The sequence below is a fragment of the Haliaeetus leucocephalus genome, unplaced genomic scaffold (genome assembly GCF_000737465.1).
Source record: "Haliaeetus leucocephalus isolate CR32 unplaced genomic scaffold, Haliaeetus_leucocephalus-4.0 Scaffold175, whole genome shotgun sequence".
Classification (NCBI taxonomy): Eukaryota; Metazoa; Chordata; class Aves; order Accipitriformes; family Accipitridae; genus Haliaeetus; species Haliaeetus leucocephalus.
This window is the reverse complement of record NW_010972611.1, coordinates 1,177,332-1,195,932: the sequence shown is the minus strand read 5'-3', so window position 1 is coordinate 1,195,932 and position 18,601 is coordinate 1,177,332. Positions and strand designations below refer to the sequence as shown.

General features: G+C 57.7%; 2 protein-coding genes across 2 annotated transcripts; one reads left to right on the top strand and one right to left on the bottom strand.

Annotated features, from left to right (window-relative positions):
• Positions 1 to 897: 897 nt before the first annotated feature.
• On the bottom strand, positions 898 to 5,912 carry LOC104829756 (natural killer cell receptor 2B4-like). Its single transcript, XM_010564204.1, has 8 exons — positions 5,828 to 5,912; positions 3,234 to 3,554; positions 2,881 to 3,162; positions 2,171 to 2,293; positions 1,590 to 1,654; positions 1,397 to 1,462; positions 1,098 to 1,238; positions 898 to 1,035 (listed from the first exon to the last, which is right to left on the bottom strand). The coding sequence occupies exons 1-8, from the start codon at positions 5,910 to 5,912 to the stop codon at positions 898 to 900; spliced, it is 1,221 nt and encodes a 406-aa protein (XP_010562506.1).
• A 666-nt stretch (positions 5,913 to 6,578) lies between these two features.
• Positions 6,579 to 12,937, top strand: LOC104829755 (natural killer cell receptor 2B4-like). The gene is made up of 6 exons (XM_010564203.1): positions 6,579 to 6,636; positions 7,464 to 7,784; positions 7,857 to 8,138; positions 8,464 to 8,601; positions 11,998 to 12,327; positions 12,663 to 12,937. Exons 1-6 carry the CDS (start codon positions 6,579 to 6,581, stop codon positions 12,935 to 12,937), a joined length of 1,404 nt encoding a protein of 467 aa, XP_010562505.1.
• Positions 12,938 to 18,601: the final 5,664 nt, after the last annotated feature.

Sequence of the window (18,601 nt, the reverse complement as noted above, 5' to 3'; positions counted from 1 at the left end):
CATTTTCATCCCAAAGAAAAGCCCTTGATCTTGCCTTTGGGAAGATCTTTGAAGCCAGAGCCCTTCTTTCTCCACCTCCTCCTCCCATGGCCACTTGTGCTGTAGGAGCATGGGATAACTTAGTTGGGAAGGGACATGGCAGCGTCTCTGGTCTCAGCTCACCATGGGGCATCTGGGGCCATGCCCAGCCCAGCCAATGCAGGTAGGGACCATCCTGCCCAGGGCCACCTCTCCCCTACCCGACACATGTGGCTGAAATTCTGCAAAGTGCATCTCTGCACGAGATTCTGATCACTTCAGAGGGTCCCAAGTCACAAACAAGGCAATTCCCACTTCCTCCCTGTGCCCGAGGTACACTTCGGGCTATAAATAACCAATTAAGCTAATTAAACAAGCACCATAATGCCTCATACAGTCCAGCTTATATTAGTGCCTAAAAATAAATTCCCAAGGTCTATCAAACCTGTCAAGACCTATAAAAACCCACAAGATCACACACTGGCACGAAACACATACATATCACACGTGTCCTCTTCCCCCACAACCCCGCCTGTCCAATTTCACATCCATCTCCTCCAAAGACAGGTTTCCATCACCAAGTCTTTCCTCCTTCCCTCACAGGAAAGCCTCCAAGGCACAGCTGGGGTTTGCATCCTTGCAAAAACCCACGTCTGACCATTCCCATTCCAAGCAAGCCCCCAGCTTTCCTGGTTGGGGTCCTGGTGGGTGCTAGAGGTCTCTGTGTGATCCAGAAGAGTCCTGTAGGGAAGGGAAGGTCTTGCTGAGGCAGCTGGGGCACTAGGAATGGTGGTGGCCAGCAGGACCCAGGGGCGATGTCTGCAACGGGGGACACCAGCTTCTAGAATCCCCCATAGCCTGCAAGGAAATGGGTGAGGTTTAGCACGCCACAGCCTCAAAAAGCTGATGAGCTTTGGAGATACCCAGGTCTTGTCTTCCCACTGGTCTGGTTCCCGTTACCTCTATGTAGGTGGTGGAAACCAAAGCTGGGTTCAGCCTCTTCTTCTGGAGAGAAGACTGTGGAGCAGAGCAAGAACCTGCTGTTAGGCAACACACGAGCAGGACAGTGAACCCAGCACCCGGTTGATGAACCGAGAGGACCTGGGTTTCTGTGCCGCTGCAGAGGGGCCAGGGTCACAGTGGGGCAACTTCACCTTCATGGTGGGCTGAACCGTGGAGTAGATGGTGTAGTTTTGGGGGTCCTGAGGGTGGCTGGGTCCCTGCCAGGGAAAAATGGTCAAGATGCGCAAAGAAAAACAAATTTTGGGCAAAAGGGGTCATCTTGACAGCTGCTATAGATGCAACCACCACAGGGGCTGCACAGCCAAGCCCACAAGGCAGCTCCAGTCCCCCCTCACCAGCACAGGACTGACCCTACCTGCATTTTGGTGCAGATGACAGCGTAGACAGTGTTTCCTCCCACGGTGGCCTCACTGGTCCCATTCTGGGGGAGAAAGCAACCCCAGACTGGTTAAAGGATGCAACCTGGGGTGACAGACATTTCCAAACAGAGGTTCCATCCCTCCAGACAGTGTGGGGAAGGGATGCCCAGGGACATCCCCAGCACTTACAGGGTTTCGGCCGGTTTGGGCTTTGCCCACCTCCTCGTAGACAGTCAGCATCTGCTCAACTTGTCCTGGGGGAGTTTGAAGGGTCAGTTTAAGACAGCTGACATGTTAGAGCCCCCAGACTGGGGGGTTCAGCCCTCAAGCAAAGCAGAGGGAGAAAGAGGTCCCTTGGCAACTGAGAGGTTTTACTTTGTTGGCACCTGGCAGGGGCTGGGGAGGGATGGGCCAACTCAGAATAAAATGAATATCCAAACCCAAACAGTACTCTAGACCCCATGGGACAAGGCCTCCAGGTTTGGGCACCAATGCTTGGGCTGCTGGGGTGCTTCATCTAGCTCATCAACCTGGACCACCCTGCATCAGCAGGGATGGGCAAAGACTTCGTGCCCTGTGCAGCACCTGGCAGGGGGGTGACAGTGCCCGGTGGCTTATCAGGCACCAGCCCCAGGACAGAAGGAGAACACCAGGGCCAGCATGGAGAGCGTTAGGAGTGTCACAGCAGTCAGGAGGAGAGCAGGGGCTGCAAAGCCAAAAGCCCACGGCTGCCCATCCCGCCAGCTACCGCACCAACCCCAGGGACAAACCTGCCGGGGGGTCCTTTGCTCGCTTTCTCCACCAGTAGCAGGTGACAATGAGGGCTATGGAGATGGCCAGTGCCAGCCCCAGGGACACAGCCGCTGCCCACCATGGAATGATGCTGGAATGCCCTGGGGAGGAAGGAAAGGAGAAGGGGACATCTTCAATGCAGGGCAGAGCCTTGAGCCATTTCTAAACACAGTCTCCATCACAGCTCACAGATCACACCACAAGGGGAAGAGACCTGGCCAGGAAACCTCAGCCCCGGTTCTTTCCCAGGAGAGGAAGCTGGCCACATTTTGGCGTCAGTGCGACAGCCTCCACGGTTTCACTGGCCCAGGCAGGGAGATGAAGGGCCCCGAGAGAGGACTGGAAGCAGTGCGGCTTGCACACCCCCTAAATCCTGCTTTTGCAGAGCTGAGGACAAATCACCTGGCTAATTACCCCTGGGCACCGAGGCTGGGTTGGATGCCTGGTTGGATGCACAGGCTCAGAGCACTTGCGGGATCGATCCTGCCACATCCCCACCGCTGCCAGCTACGGTTCACAGCCACGCAGCACCTTCCACGCTAGCTGCGCGCTGCACCGCGGCCCCAGCCCGTGGCTACATCTCCCGCTTACTCGTCCCAAACGGATTTAAGTCCCAAATCTCATTTTGGAGCTGGAGGGGCAGAAACTCCACACACACACACCCTCCCCCAACATTTGTCCCACAAACCTGAGGCCAGAGCTTGGCAGGAAGCTACCGTGATGTTGGTGCTGTCTGCGCTCCAGCTCACCGGGTTGCTCACGTTGCAGCGGCAGATGATGGGGAGTGAATCCCCATGGACCTGCAGGTGCAGCCAGGGCTGGTGCTCCAGGACTCCCTGGGGATCCCCACTGCAGGACCAGCTGTAGGAGACGTTGCCAGCACCAGACACAGTGCAGACCAGTGAGAGGTTGCACCAGCCCTGTTCCCAGTCCAGGACGCGTGTCTCCAGGTGCAGCGAGTGGACGGGCTCTATGGGGACAGAGCTGGTGAGAGGGGACGGGGGGACAGGCTGACGGGGTGATGGGGACCTGGCTACTCACCCCACACTGACACACGGAAGCACCGGGTAGTAAAGCTGCCTGATGTGTCCTCAAATTCTGCCACATAGACCCCACTGTCTGCCATGCTAACCGGGCTGATCTGCAGGGAGAAGGTCTCCTGCTGGAAAACAGCTCTCCCCAAAAAAGTACTGTTGAAGAATAGGACAGTTTTATTCTCCTCAGCCGTCAGGATTCGCTGGTGGTATCCTGCATCCCGTCTCACTTTCCATGTGAACTTTGTCCATCCCTGTGGGGGTTTCTCCGGCTGCAGGTTCAGCACTCCGTTGGCAGACACAGCTTGTTCACAGCACCCCAGGCGTCCTAAAGCAGAAAGGGATGAGCGAGTGCTCGCAGCCCTGGGAGATGCTCCATGGCTGGCGAGGAGGCACAGCTGCTGGAGCCCACCTGTGCCCCCAGCACAGCCCCTCCTGCTCCTCAGGGGCAAGCTCAGCCTGATTCTCCATCGACATCCCCAAGATGGTGGTACCCTTCGCTCTGCACCAGCCCAGGTTGGTTGTGTGTCTGTCTGCAGCCGCTGCTCTAGCCATGCATTGCAGATGCTCACACAATAGCCTCTGCCCTGCCCTGAGCAGGGATGGTTGCAGACCCTCTAATCATAGCATCTGGTTGCTTGTTTGTGGCTCAGCTCCTTCCTTGCCCATCCAGCCTGGGGAACAGCAGGAATTTTGCCCGCTGGACCTTTTTTCTTGAGTTTCTGTACTTGCCTCCCTTTTTTTCAGTGCAGCCCCGGATGTCAAGGGCTCTGGCAGAGGCAAGATAAAAAAGCCCCTAAAACAAACGAACACCCACGGCTGCCGGGGCCAAGTGTGCACACAACCTCATGGCTTTCTCACGGCTGCATGCGGTCAGAGCAGTGCCGGGAGCTGCCTCAGCCGTGGGTAGACTTTGTCCAGTACAGCCCCACACAACCACCTGTCCTGCAGCCCTCAGCAAAGCCCGGCTTGCACAGCCATCAAGGCAAGCATCAGCCTCCAGAGCCTGGCTTAGCCCACCCAGCCCACAGCCCCCGGCAAGGCTTTGTCTCCATGCAAGCAGTCCGAACACTGAGCCGTGCTTGGAGGACACCTCTGGAGCCACCAGCTTTGCTATGTCCTGGCACGGCCAAAAGACCCCAGGCAGCTCCAGCTTAAACCTTGTCTTTGCAAAGCCACAGGCATGAGGATTCCTGCCCTCACCAGACCCTGGGGTGTAGAGGAGACATCCCCATACTCAACAGATCTAGAAATACAATCAGCCAGAGCGAGCCAGCAAGCAATGGCAGAAACATCCTCCCCTGGAGAAATGAAGGCGCAGGCTCTATTTATCAGTTCCCACCCCTGATGGCTCACACCTGGGACCTGCAGCTCATTACAAAGGGGGCCCTTCCCACCACCCCAGGTACTAAACAGCCTGCAAGAAATAGGGGTTATTGCTTATTACTGCTTTGCAGGCATCTAAAACTGCAAGAAAGATGTAAGGGCACCTTAATGCCCTCATCCTAGGCTCCTGGAGCTGCCCTGGAGGGAGGGTGCTAGGGCAGTGGGTGTGCAGAGTCAGGGAACAAACGATGCAAAAACACACCCTGCAGCCTGGAGGTGTGATTGTAACCCACTGCCTACAGCTGGCATGAGTGCTGGGGTCAGGCCGGTGCAGCACGCCACAGGTTAACCACGCCAGCACCTGCAGGGAGGTTTTGCACCTCAGCTGAGCCTGTGCCTGCTGTGGGCTTTACTGCTTTAAGCAAGCAACACCCCATCCTGTGCAGCCACCCCTGAGCAGCGAGTGTCCCCCAGCCCTGCACCATCAGGGTGGGCAATGAGGTTGGGAGCTGTGTCTTAGGGTGCTGAGAGAGGGAAGGTGGAGGTGATACTTGCCTGCTCTCCCCATGAACAGGGAAGGGTGGCACGATGGGGGATACAGAAATGCAGCCAGGAGATGCTCCAGGCATCAAGCTGGCCCCCGAAATTGAGCGTTTGTCTGTTCCACTCATGCAGGAGTTGCTGGTTTTAGGAAGAAGACCCTCAGCCACCACCAGCTCCACTGAAATCATGGGGGAAAGGTGCCGTGTTTGTTCAGTGGAGAGACCTGGCCTTGAAAAGCTGCATTTCTGGGTGCAGGAAAGGTCAGGGCTGGCCACAGGGTGTGGGCTCAGCTCTGTCAGGGAAGTGACTTCTTTCAAGCAAACCCTGCATGCTGCAAGCAGCAATGATGCCTGTGAAGGGGAATTGGCACTGCCTGAAAGCTGTCCTGGTTCTACCTGCTCTGGGCAGGACTGGACACAGAGAACTGAAGAAAAGCCAAAAAAACCCCAACCCAGCCCCACTCCATCTCCCGAGGGACCCCAAGCCTGGCTCACTGCCTGTGATCCCGCAGCCCTCCCCAGACTGAGTTCCTGTGGATGCCTTCACACCAGCAGCACAGTCAGCCTTTCTCCAGCACCCAGCTCCCCGGGGCAGGCAGCGGTAACGCCTTCCCATCCATGCATCCCTCCTGCCCTGCCTGCAAATGCTGCCAGCACCCAGGCAGCGAGCCCCCGTCCTCCCAGTGAGCACCCATCCTCCCAGCAAGCCCAGCACCGCGTTCCCCTTCCTCACCTTGGCCGCTGGCCGCAGCCAGCGGCACCAGGCAGAGCAGCACCGATGGTGCCAGTGGGCACCAGGGATCCCGATGCCTGTGCATCTTCAAATGGCACTCGAGCGAGCTGCCTTGCAGCCAGAGAGGTGCAAAACCCCTCAGAGCTGGCGACTGTCCAGCAGCAACTTCCTCTCCCGCCTGCGGTTCCTTTGCACCCTCCGCCTCTATGTGTTATCCTCCATGCTGCTACTCTTGACCCCGCTGTCACACCCGCCCCCAAGCCCAACCCTCCCCCGTGGTGGATGCCAGTGTGGATGCCAGGGTACCCCGAGTCTCCGTGGGGCAGAACACAGTGGGGAAGGCTGGGCTGCTGGCTGCCCCGGCAAGTTCAGCTACAGGGCTGGGCGGCTGCAAACCTCAGAGGAAACTAATTTTAATTACCCAAGGGGGTGGGGGCAGGTTTTGGGGGTTTTGCTTTCCTTTTGCAGCTTGACTTTGGAGCTGCATGGCAGCACTTTGTAATGTGCGGACGTGTCCAGCATCCTGACGGCAGGCTAGGGACAGCCCTGAGCAGCAGGATTCGGCCCATCGGGTAGCAGTGGTCAGCCCAAAAACCCCTGTGTCTTGTGGTCAGGGAGTTGGGGAGCAATGCGGCCCAGCCGGGGGGCTCCCAGGAGATGTGGGGGGCAGCGGATGCAGAGCGAGGGCTGATCTTCCCCCTGTGCCTGCCCCGATCTCCAACCCCAATTCCCACCTTTCCCTGGCACAGCAATGGAGCGTGTCATCCTTCTCCTCTTCATCTCCCTCTTCTTCCTCTGCCAAGCCCAAGGTAAGCATCTGCCACGGGAGCTGCAATGAGTTGTGTCCAGCCTCTGTGCCAGGCATCCACGTGGGGCTGGTATGTTCCTTGGGAAACTGCTTTTAAAAGCATGCCCAGGGTCAGTGCTTGGCTGTGGGTTGGTTTTTGTTTTTTTTTCCTTGTGCAAACTAGCAAGCAAACAGCTTGTCATGGGATCAGAGTAGTCTCTCAGGTTGTCAGGTGAGGAAAAAAAAAAAAAACCACAAACCGAAGCCAAAAGCAAAAGGCTCTTTTTGAGTGTCAGAAAACCTCAGCACTACAGGTATCGCTTAAATTGGGCCATTGAGAAGGAATTTTTATGAAAAATTGTCCATTTTTTTAAGAAAAGGCTGCGTGTCCAGGAAAAAATGCTCTGCTCGTGAGGATTTGACTTGCTGTAGGAGGCACAGGGGAGGGCAGTGAGCGACAGCTTTGTCAGTACTTCCCCCGTCTTTGGAAAATGGAATCCCCTTTATGTTAGCCTTAGATAACAAATATATATTGGGAGAAAATAACCCCCACATGCACTGTTTGGAGTTGCTGTTTCTTACCAACTGAAGGTAAGCAGAGGCGGAAGATGAGAGAGAAGGAGGAACTGAAAACAGCTTGCCAAACTGTGCTCAGCCGCTCCAGGGGCAACCAAGGGATGGCTGAAGGTGCACAATGCCGGAGGCTTTGAGCCCCAGATCCCCAGGGACGGACAGAGCCGGGCTGTGCCGGGTGTGGGACTCCACAGTGGTGGTGGTGACCATGCCCCCTCGCCAGCCATGGAGCATCTCCCAGGGCTGCGAGCACTCGCTCATCCCTTTCTGCTTTAGGACGCCTGGGGTGCTGTGAACAAGCTGTGTCTGCCAATGGAGTGCTGAACCTGCAGCCGGAGAAACCCCCGCAGGGATGGACAAAGTTCACATGGAGAGTGAGACGGGATGCAGGATACCACCAGCGAATCCTGACGGCTGAGGAGAATAAAACTGTCCTATTCTTCAACAGTACTTTTTTGGGGAGAGCTGTTTTCCAGCAGGAGACCTTCTCCCTGCAGATCAGCCCGGTTAGCATGGCAGACAGTGGGGTCTATGTGGCAGAATTTGAGGACACATCAGGCAGCTTGCATACCTGGTGCTTCCGTGTGTCAGTGTGGGGTGAGTAGCCAGGTCCCCATCACCCCGTCAGCCTGTCCCCCCTGTCCCCTCTCACCAGCTCTGTCCCCATAGAGCCCGTCCACTCGCTGCACCTGGAGACACGCGTCCTGGACTGGGAACAGGGCTGGTGCAACCTCTCACTGGTCTGCACTGTGTCTGGTGCTGGCAACGTCTCCTACAGCTGGTCCTGCAGTGGGGATCCCCAGGGAGTCCTGGAGCACCAGCCCTGGCTGCACCTGCAGGTCCATGGGGATTCACTCCCCATCATCTGCCGCTGCAACGTGAGCAACCCGGTGAGCTGGAGCGCAGACAGCACCAACATCACGGTAGCTTCCTGCCAAGCTCTGGCCTCAGGTTTGTGGGACAAATGTTGGGGGAGGGTGTGTGTGTGTGGAGTTTCTGCCCCTCCAGCTCCAAAATGAGATTTGGGACTTAAATCCGTTTGGGACGAGTAAGCGGGAGATGTAGCCACGGGCTGGGGCCGCGGTGCAGCGCGCAGCTAGCGTGGAAGGTGCTGCGTGGCTGTGAACCGTAGCTGGCAGCGGTGGGGATGTGGCAGGATCGATCCCGCAAGTGCTCTGAGCCTGTGCATCCAACCAGGCATCCAAGCCAGCCTCGGTGCCCCCTGGGGGGGGCAGGGGATGCCCCCCCCATCCCCAGTTTCTGTCTCTATTTGCAGGTGTTTCCTTGTCCTACTGCAGAGTGAAAGGGCTCCTCTGTCTGCTGCTGCTGGGCAGCCTGGTCGCAGCCGTGGCCATCACACACGTCCTTGTCTGGCAGCGGGGACCCCCTTCCCACCGTGCTCCCGGCTCTTCGGGTACTGGGTAGGACCCCTCAAAGGGGGAGCCTGCAAAGCAGCCACCAGCCCCCACCCCGCTTTGTGCATCACATCAGGCCTCAAAACTCCCCAACAAATGAGCTGCTTTTAACCACAGAGAGCTGTTAACCCGCATGAGCATGGATTAAAGAAAAATCTGCTGCTTTTTTTTCCCCCCACTATTCTGTATTTTGGATTCGTGAACAAGTTCTGGGCTGTTCTGTGGAGAGGACAGATCAAATTGGCTGCAGGGGTTTTCACCCCAAAAGATGAGGCTCCCCTCCAACAGCCCAGGGCAAAGCTTCCCCCCACCCCAGAAGAGACCCCAGGGGTGGTGTTCTCCCTCCGGTTTTGAGCAAACAGGGACACACTCGCCTCCCTGGCGTCCTGCCAGACTCCTCGCTCTGGGATGGAGCTGTCCTGATGGGATCGGGATGTGGGGACTGAGGAGCATTACCCCACCCCAGCCTTGCGTTAACTCTCCTTCCCATCCTTTAACGAAGCAGCTCGGCGTATCACCCACTCATCGCCAGAGGTTTATTCCCTCTCCCAAATATCTTTACTCCAGATCTGACGCGTTTAGATAAACTGCGGATGGAGCGCCTTGTGGAAGGAGTATCATGTTATCTGGGCACAGCAGCAGTTTGTTTGTCCCTTATCTAGCCCTGGCCAACAGATACCACCTCGTTAAATCGCTGGTAGATGTTAATGAGCTTGTCCTGAGACTGGTTTTGCTAGGATCCAGCAGCACTCTCGGCTTTTCCTTGGGATATCAGGGATGCCCAAGCCCAGCACAGCCCTGCTGAGGCCAGGCTTCCCCAATGTCCACACCATCCCCTGCCCAGCAGCATCATTCGGGGCCAGTGGGTTGCAGGCAGCCGCAGTGCCGCTGGAAGAGAGCAAGAGGCACCAGGGCCAGCGGCCCCTAATCCGATCACCCCGGCGTCTGCTTCTGCCCTCTGATCCGCGCCACTAATCACCTTATGGTAAGCTCATTGCCTCTGCAGTGGCCCTGAGCCATTCCCCGGTTCCAATGCCGGGTTGGATGCCGGCAGGGAAACCGTGGCTGGGAACTGGGTGATGCATGGGATGAGTTGGGGAGCAGGGGTCCCCGCTGCAAAACAGCCACCCTGAGAAGGGGCCGTTGGCTGGTTCTGCTGGGAACTGGGCAAACAGGTGGGAAAAGGGCAGATTCCCAGCAAAAGTCTTGGAAAAAGGCTGTGGCACGGGGATCAGAGAGAGATGGGATCAGCTCAGCCTCTCCAGCAGCTGGAGCGGGTTCCTGCAAGCCTGAAACCCACCAGCATGCCCATCCAAGGATGCACAAGCCAATGGGTCCCCGCTCCATCACCCGGCAGTGACCACAGTGCAATGGCTTCAACTCCGCCGGTGGGGGAAACTGAGGTACGGCCTGACCCCACAAGCCCAGACAGAGACGGGGCTTTCCCTCCCCATGCGGTGCCCCGGCGGTGACGTGGGACGCGCTGGCTCCCACGGCCCCTTCCTCCCCCTTGCAGGCAGAGGAGCAAAAAAACTAATTAAGGCTACAAAGGGAAAAGCAGCGTTTTGCAAGGTTGAAAACCTCCGCTCCAGCAAAGGGGCTGAGCCGATTAATTAGAGCTTTTGTCTGCGGCTCCATTCAACATGTAGGGAACAATTTACATCAAGGGGACCTTCCTTGGGCTGGAAGAGCTTTGCCCAGGGAGCGCGAGAGGGGGGAAAAAAGGGGGGAAGGGAATGAAAGGGGAACATTTACCATCTTTCACAGACCATGTTGAGGAGGAAGGGAAGATGCTGCATACTTGAAGCACCGCATTGCAGAGGGTGTTTTTATTCAGCGCATCATCCGCGGTTTCTCATTCCCCTTCCAGCTAAATTTGGCCCAGGAGATGCGCAGGCGAGGAGGGCGGCAGAGGGCTGGGGGGGGGGGGCTGCACAGGCAGAGCTGCTCGCGTGATGGTGACGGCTCGGGGACGCGTGGCTGCTTTCCTGGTTCCAGCATCCCTCCGGTGTTCAGGAACGCAGCCGGTACGGCCAAACCAGCTGCAGGATGGGAGCAGGAAGTGGGCGGCCATCCTGTATGAAGCTTTTACACGGATGCCACTGTCAGGGTCCCCATGGGGACCCCCACAGCCCCACACACACTTCTCAGACAGGCAGGTTTTAAATGCTTTTTCTGTTTTAATGGGCCTGCAGCCCATCCCCGCAGCATTCCACCTGCACTCCGCTTCTAAACCACGGAGGGAGGAAAAGCCACTTTTTTTTTTTTTTTTTTTTTTAACCAAAATACTCTCTCCCAGGCCGGAGTGTGGCTCTGCCCGAGAGGTGGCAGCATGCGACCGCACTCGGTGGCAGCCAGGCTGGGCTTGTCCCTGGGGGGCCTAGGCCTGGCCCTGGATGGGGGTCCCTGACCCCCCACCCCCACCCCCAGCATCCATCCCACAGGAGCTGAGCCCTGGTTCCATACGCTGATCCCAAATCACTTGAGAAAGCGATAACTGGGTGGAAACCTTCGCTTTTTGAATGGGACAGGGATGGAGGATGGGACTGCATCCAGGGGAAAGCAGCTTTCCACCCAGAGCATTTTATAGAGCACCTGAGCATCCCCCAGCCCCAGCTAAAATTCACCTGTCCTGGGGGGCAGCCCCTGCTGGTTCCAGTGGGAAAAGGGCCGGGATGCGCAGGGAAAGGACCCCAGCCCCAGCTCTGCCTGTGCCCCACCAGGCCGGTCACGCCCAGCAAGCAGGATCTTAAACCTCTGCCTCCCCTCTGCCTCTGGTCCCATCACCTCTGCCAGGTTATTCATCATCCGCACAAGACAGTGGTGAAGTGGGAGCAGCCCCTTGCTCTCCTGCCTGTCCTGGGGCAGAGTCAGGCCCTGGTACATCCTGGCAAACACCAGCTGCCACCACGTCCTCCATGAAGCCCGTCCCATCCACCAAGTCACCACTTCCCTCGCCCCACAAAAACCCACGTCCTTCCTGGTAGCAAGCCTTGTGCAATCCCTCTCTGCCAGCGTTGTCACCAGCCCCGTTGGGGTTCCTTGCCCTGTGGGGGGGCTCAGCCCCATGTGTTGGGGGCCACAGCATCTGCTCAGCCCCCCCCAGCCAGCCCCACGCAAGGAGGGGACATGGTCAGAGCCAGGGTCACACTTCTTTGCTGCATGCTGCTAGCGGCAGATGGGGGTAAGGATGCTCCTGGAGCTGGGGTGGGCAGTTTGCCACAGGCAGGGCTGGGATGCTGGGGCAGGTGGGCTGGAGCACCCTGAGATGCTTTCAGGGTTTTGGGGTGCTTGTTTTTGGGGTGGGGGGGTGAAGACCACCCTTGCCCTTACAATCACCACTGCTGTGGTCATGTCCCCCCCCCAGCCGTCTCGTGGCACCTGGTGCCTTGCAGGTCTGTGTCTCTGTTGCGATCTCAAGCTGCTGAAGGGGCTGAAGGGACAGTCCCTGTCCTTCCCGGCCCTGCACCCCTTTTTTGTGGATATCACGCGGGTCAGCTGGAGGTCCCAGGGGACCCACATCACTGAGGCCAAGCCCAAGCAGAAGAGGTTCACCGTAGACTACGTGCCCAGGTTCTGTGGCCGGCAGTTCATCCACCCCATCAACCTGTCACTGAAGATCAGACCACTGAAGCTGGGGGACAACGGAAAGTATGAGGTGGTCATGGACACCTTGTCTGACCCCACCAAACTAAAGACCTTTTCCTACTCATTGAGGGTTCATGGTAAGTCCAAGGATGGAGGGAGGAAGGTTGTGGGGACCAGGCTTGGGTTCAGTCCACCCTGGGCATGTCCCCATGGGGGTGGGCTCCCACTGTGTAAGGCCCCCAGCCCTGAGCCCACCCATCCCATGACATCTCCCCCTTGACCAGGCAGAGGAGCCCAGGATGAGCATGGTCAGTGGAGAAATTCCCCTTCCTCTTTCGGTGCCTGCACTGATCTGCTACACCCACTGCACCCAGCCTCGGTGACACCCAGACTGCCCCCAAGGTGGGGGTTGGTCCCTGGTCCCCAAAACAGCCGCTGGCCCCACGGCTCATGCCGTGCCCTGTGCCCATAGGTGGCTTGCCTATGATGCCAGCCGGGACCAGTGACACGGGAGGACAGAGCAGGAGCACTGTGGGACCTCAGGGAGTGACCGAGCCTGATGCAGGAGATACCGGGACACAAGGCACAGGTGGGGGGCAGCCCCGAGGCAGCAGCGGTGGGCCAGAGGCATGCAGGGTGCAGGACTACTGCTGTGTGGTGAAGGGGTATCTCATGGCCACCGTCTTCGGGCTACTGCTGATGCTGGTAGCCACTGTTGACATCGTGACCAGGGACAAAGGCACCTAGCTGGGGGATGAGGTCTCAGTGGGGCTGAGAGCGGGGTCTGAGCCCCTCAGCATCACCACTCTGCAGGGATCGTCCCCATGGCAGCGATGAACCCATATTCGGGGCTCCGGGTGCGGTGGCTCCTCTGCCTCCGTTTCCCCAGCCAGGGAAAGCCAAGATTACTCTAATAAGGGCCCCTCAAGAATGCAAAGTGAAACCCAGTTTCCTCATTTGTTGCACAAGCAGCTGCCCCCAAAAGCGGCAATGCCTATTCCTTCCAGAGGCCACCGCAGCCCATGGGGTGCCCGGCAGCTCCCTGGCACCCGGCAGGACCAAAACACATCCTGGTGCAGCCCCTGCACTGAGCGTGCAGCAGTGTCAGGTCTCAGCACACCTGATGCAGGGACACCTCTGTTACTGGGACATCATCGGTTTCATATTTACGGCCCCGAATCCAGTGCGAGATAATAATTCAGCATTTCATAAAACCTTCTATAGTTTATAATAAGTGAATTATTTACTGGTGACCCTGACTAAATGCTGCGTGGCATAAATTATTGAGTGGCAGATCTGTCAAAAAGTTCTCATAAATAAGTTATCTGGTGCTGTCTTAATGTTCCCAGTAAATTACTCATTCAATCTCCCGTCTAAATGCTCTCCTGGGGAAATTACTCGCGCCTGCTGATTTATGAATTAGGCCTGGGCAAATAAGGACGATTAGGAAGGAGAGCCCTGCCAGGACACCCGAGGGTTTTGCTTCACCATGACGTTTCATCCTGAATGCATCCCCGGTGCTGCCCCGTCCCAACAGCCACTGGCTAGGTACCAGGCAGGACAGATCCTGGTCTGCCCTATGCACTGGTCCCAGAGGGACTGTCCCCACCCCGGGGTGCTCAGCACCCTCCTTCCAGCTACAGGCACGAGCCAGGCAGCCATCCAGGGTCAAGCACCAATCCCGGGGTCCAACAGTGATCCCGGAGTCAGGCAGCAATCCCAGGCTCAAGCAGGAATCCCAGGGTCCCGCAGCAATCCCAAGGTCAAGCAGCAATCCCGTGGTCCCGCAGTGATCCCAGGGTCGGGGAGTGATCCCAGGCTCAAGCAGCAATCCCGGGGTCAGGCACTGATCCCGGGGTCAGGCAGCGATCCCAGGCTCAAGCAGCAATCCCGGGGTCAGGCACTGATCCCGGGGTCAGGCAGCGATCCCCAGGGTCCCACACTGATCCCAGGGTCAGGCAGCGATCCGCAGGGTCAGGCAGCGATCCGCAGGGTCAGCCAGCGATCCCGGCGGCGGGCAGCTTCCTGCAGCAATGCCTGAGGAAGCAGCACCTACTGCCAGCCCTGCTCCGCTATTCCCCATTGCAGGAGGGAGTCGGTGGGGCTCCCCCAGCACCCCAGTCACCTCAAGCAACCCCGCGGCAGCCCTGGGCTCGTTACCTGTTCTTTATTGCCTGCAGGCTATGGCACACTGCGCTGGCCATATGCTTTATTGCCATTATAATCATCGCCCGGCAAGCACACGTTTCCATCTCCCCCAACAAGCCTAAATCCTCCCTGCCAGCAGCCCAGGGTCGCTCTCGATGTCTCAAGCACACCGAAAACCATATTTCTACCAGGTCCTGGGCATAATTAAAGCATCACCCAAGGAGCTTGACAGCTGTGACCCCGATGCAGAGGCAAAGCACAAAGTCACGAGCCCCGGGAGGGGACTCCTCCACTTTTACCAACCCTCTCCCCGCCACTAGTACGCGGGAATTGCAGCCGCTTTCGATGAATCTCTTTGCTCTGCCTCTTATTCCAGGAGTGGAGCTGATTAAAATAATACGTTAAGCACAGCTCGACCTCGTGGGGTGATAGGGTGGGGAAGTGCCTTCCCCGTGACGAGGCACAGCCTGTGATGGAGGCAATTAAATCAATCATGGAGGATGATGAATTGGGGAGGGGGGGTGAGGCAGGAGAGAGGAAAATTCACGTGTGAGAGCCGGGGGTTTAATGGGAGACCAGGATGCTGCACAGTTATCCGCGGTGGGAGAACTGGATTTGCCCCCGCAGAGAGGGGATCGGGATGGGGATGGGTCTCCCTGGGGATGCTCCTGCATCCACTTCAGCGCAAAAGCCACCCTGGCCGCTCCGCCAGGTCCCCATGGGAGCCCTGCTCGGCCATCACCCATGTATCAGGCCTGCACCAGTGTTTGCTTTAATAATTGAATGCCGGTTTGGGGGACAATTATTTATTTAAAGGAAACAGCATGTTAACAAGAACACAATCTAATCCCCGATGACAGATGTCTGCTTTATTAGCACCTCTGTCCGAGAGCCGAGCCCGGGAGGGAAACAAACAAACACAACAAATAAAACCCTCGTTAGAAGATGTAAGCACACGCCAGAAATTAGTGTGAGGGGGAAAAAATAAATATTAAAAGGCGACGGCACTCCTGAGATGGCTGCTCATGCTGGGTGAAGTAGAGGGAGGTGATGCTCTGACCTGGGGCTGGACCGGTGCCAGGGTGATGCTGGAGGCTGCGTTTCGGATAAATCCCCTGCTAGGTGGCACCTGGCTGTCCCTGGGGCCCTGCACCGAGGGATGCAACCAGAGCTGCTGGGTGAGATTGTGTTCCCTTTTCACCCCACGACACCCAAATCTGCTCTCCTTGCCTGAGCCCAGCATCAGGGAGCAGCAGGATTTGGGTGATGGGGAAACTGAGGCACAGAGGGGCAAAGGGATGCATCCATGGTGCCCAAGGGACACTCGTCTCAAGGAGCCCTTTGTGGAGGAAACCCTGGTTGTGGTGGCGGGGAGCAGCTGGGGAAGGACAGGCAGCGCAGGCAGTGGGTTACGGAGACAGGATTAGTGCTGGCAAAACAGGCTCAGTCCTCAGCCACCGTCTGGGGTTGGGAGGAAGGAGAGCAGATTTTCCCCCCGTGTAGGATTAGTCCAAGGAACTGTTGGGGAGTGGCTGGCCAAGCGCTTTGGGGTGCTGGGGATGGGGTCCCGATGGCCAGGGCAGGGCTAGGTCACCATCACCTGCTGCCTGCGGCCGGATCCAGGGGACTGCCCCCCCCCCTCCCCAGACTGCGTTCATCCCGGCTCAGCTGAGAACAGCAGCGATCGAGGCAGTGATGGATGCCACAGCACGCCAGCCCCACAGGGGCTCTCCGGCACGTCCCCATCTGTTTGGTGTCCATTTAGCAAATGCCTCTGTGAGGACCAGCTGTGAGCTGGCACCCAGCACCCGGCTGGCACCCAGCACCCGCTAGCACCCAGCACCCACCCCGAAACCAACTGGGGAAGCCAGAGCAGCTGGTCCCCTGGGCTGGAGTCCGCCCTCAACCATTTCTCCCTGGGACTCATCTGTGCTCCAAAAAATAAAGGAATTAAAGAAAAAATTACATCAGTGAGTTGTGGAGGGTTTGGTGCCTGGCTTCCTGCAGCACCTGGTGGGGATGCTCTGATGTCTAATATAGGGCTGAACCCACTGAGCACAGTCCCAACAGCTCCCACCTCCCCAGCCCCCTTCTCGTCCCATCTGCTTTATCCCTGTGACTTTGACCCACTTGTGAAATTTGTTTTAAATCAGCCAAGGAGTTGAGGCGTTATTGGCAGGGGGAAGGAGGCCGGAGAAGTGAGAGGAGCTGCCTTTCCTTAGGAAATCAAGTTTCCTGCAGCTCTTTGCAAATCACCATCCGCCAAGCAGGCAGGAGCTGGGCAAGCAGTGCCCGCCGCAACCCCTCCTGGAAGGCAGTTAATTACCATGGAATAGAGGTCATGCCAGCAGGAGCATACAAGCACAGGCAAAGAGGCTTCCTCGTAATTGCTTTTTAAAAAAAAAATAATAATAATAATAAAGAGACCTAACGTGGGTCTGAAGGGCTGAGGTATAGACTTCTCCAGCCTGGCCGCTTATCTAAGCAGGGAATTCACCTGCCTTTCCCCGCCGAGGTGCTTTTCATAAGCCAAAAAATATCTCAAACTATTTTTTTTCTGCTCCCTGGCCTTGTCCCTGGGCGAGTGGGAAGCAAAATCCCTTCCCCTGCATCCCACCTCAGCCGCAGCAGGAGCATTGGGCATTGCAACTCCCCGGAGACCCTCGGGTCCTGACCCGGCACGGACTGGGGACGGCTAACGAGCAACTTCGTTAGCCATTCTGCTCCAGTGCATCGTTCGTAATGAGGAAAGGCGAGCGGCTGCCTCCAAATGGGTTCTGGAAGCTGCTCGGAGACATTAGACTCTGTATAAATATCATTATGATTGTTATTATTATTGGCACAGATGGGCTTTCATGGCCCGCCGCGCACCGCGGGAGATCCTGTTCTGCCTCCGGTGCTCGGCGAGTGGGAGAAAACAAATTGCCGATGGCAGTCCCGGCTCTGCGCGATGCTGGGCGGGGGGGGTCATGTACCCCCCTGCCCCGGTCCGGCTGCTCCCCCCTCCAACCTTCCACCCCAGCCTGGGTAGTGTGGTGGGATGGCACGGGAGGAAGGACCTCTCACCTGGCACTGTGGGGACCGTGCCACCAAGGATGTCCCCAGGGCCGCAATGGCCAGTGCTTACCGCAAGGATGGACTTGCTCAACCCGCCCCAACACCGTGTTGATGGGCCTAACGCCAAGTTGGTTGAGCCGTGCTGTCCTATGGGGACTTTGCCCCCCAGTCTGCCAAGCTTTTGGGGCCTTGGGGGTCCAACACTGCCTCTGCTGCTCCCCCTGACCTCCCAGCCCAGCCCCGTTCCCAGGGGAACGCAGTCCCGGACCCTGGCCCCCCCCGGTCCTGAGCAGCGAACACGATGGCATTCTCCTCTCCTCCCGTCAGCAAATTCCCAGCCACCGTCGCTGCTCCTCCCTGACCTCTCTCCCCTTCCTCCGTGCTCGACAAACTCCTTCATATTTCTCTCCACTCCGCAGCCATCTCCTCTCCTACTCAAATTCCTCTGAGTAGCTGGGGGAGGGTGAGAGTGGGGCAGTTCTGCGGGGCCCCCAGTCCCCTGAGAGACCCTCCAGCGCTGAGGGAAAAGTTTGGCTGGATTTGGGGTAGGAGAAGCCAACAGGCATGGCAGTGCCCAGGGACAGCATGGCCACAGTCCTCCCATCAACACCTCCCATCCCCCCCATGCCGATCCGGACACAACGTGCATCGCCCACCAGCTGCCTCCTGAGAAGAGCTGCTGTTATTACTTTTAATAAAACATCCTTTATTATCATCTCTTTTTATGGCAATCATCGTCTCAGGTGCTTCAGAACCCACGAAGGCTCCTGGTGCCCCCAGGGGCTGTGCCGGGAGGGTCTTGGGGGTCCCCAGCTCTGTCTGGGGGGGTCTCTGGGTGTCACTCCCCATCCAGGAGCAGCGGGTCCCCACAGAAAAGCTGCAGCTGAAGGAAGCCCCTGAGGAAGAGGAGGGAGCCTGGAGCCCCCCAAGCAGGGAACTGAGGGGGAGGCCGGTGCCCGGTGTCAGCTGAGAGCTACCTCCTGCATCGCACAAGGGACTCCGGACTCCGGCGACATGCCAAATCAGAGCCACCAGGCAGGGGTGCAAGACCCCAGCCAGGGGGGCGAGAAATCCCTTCTAGAAATCCTCATCAGAGCCAAAAAATTTGGACTTTTTGCTGTCACATGTGGCAGTTCAGCAGCCTTAACTCCTGCCCCAAATCAACCCCGCGGCTGGGCAGCATTGCTCTCCTACCCCCTTGGCAAA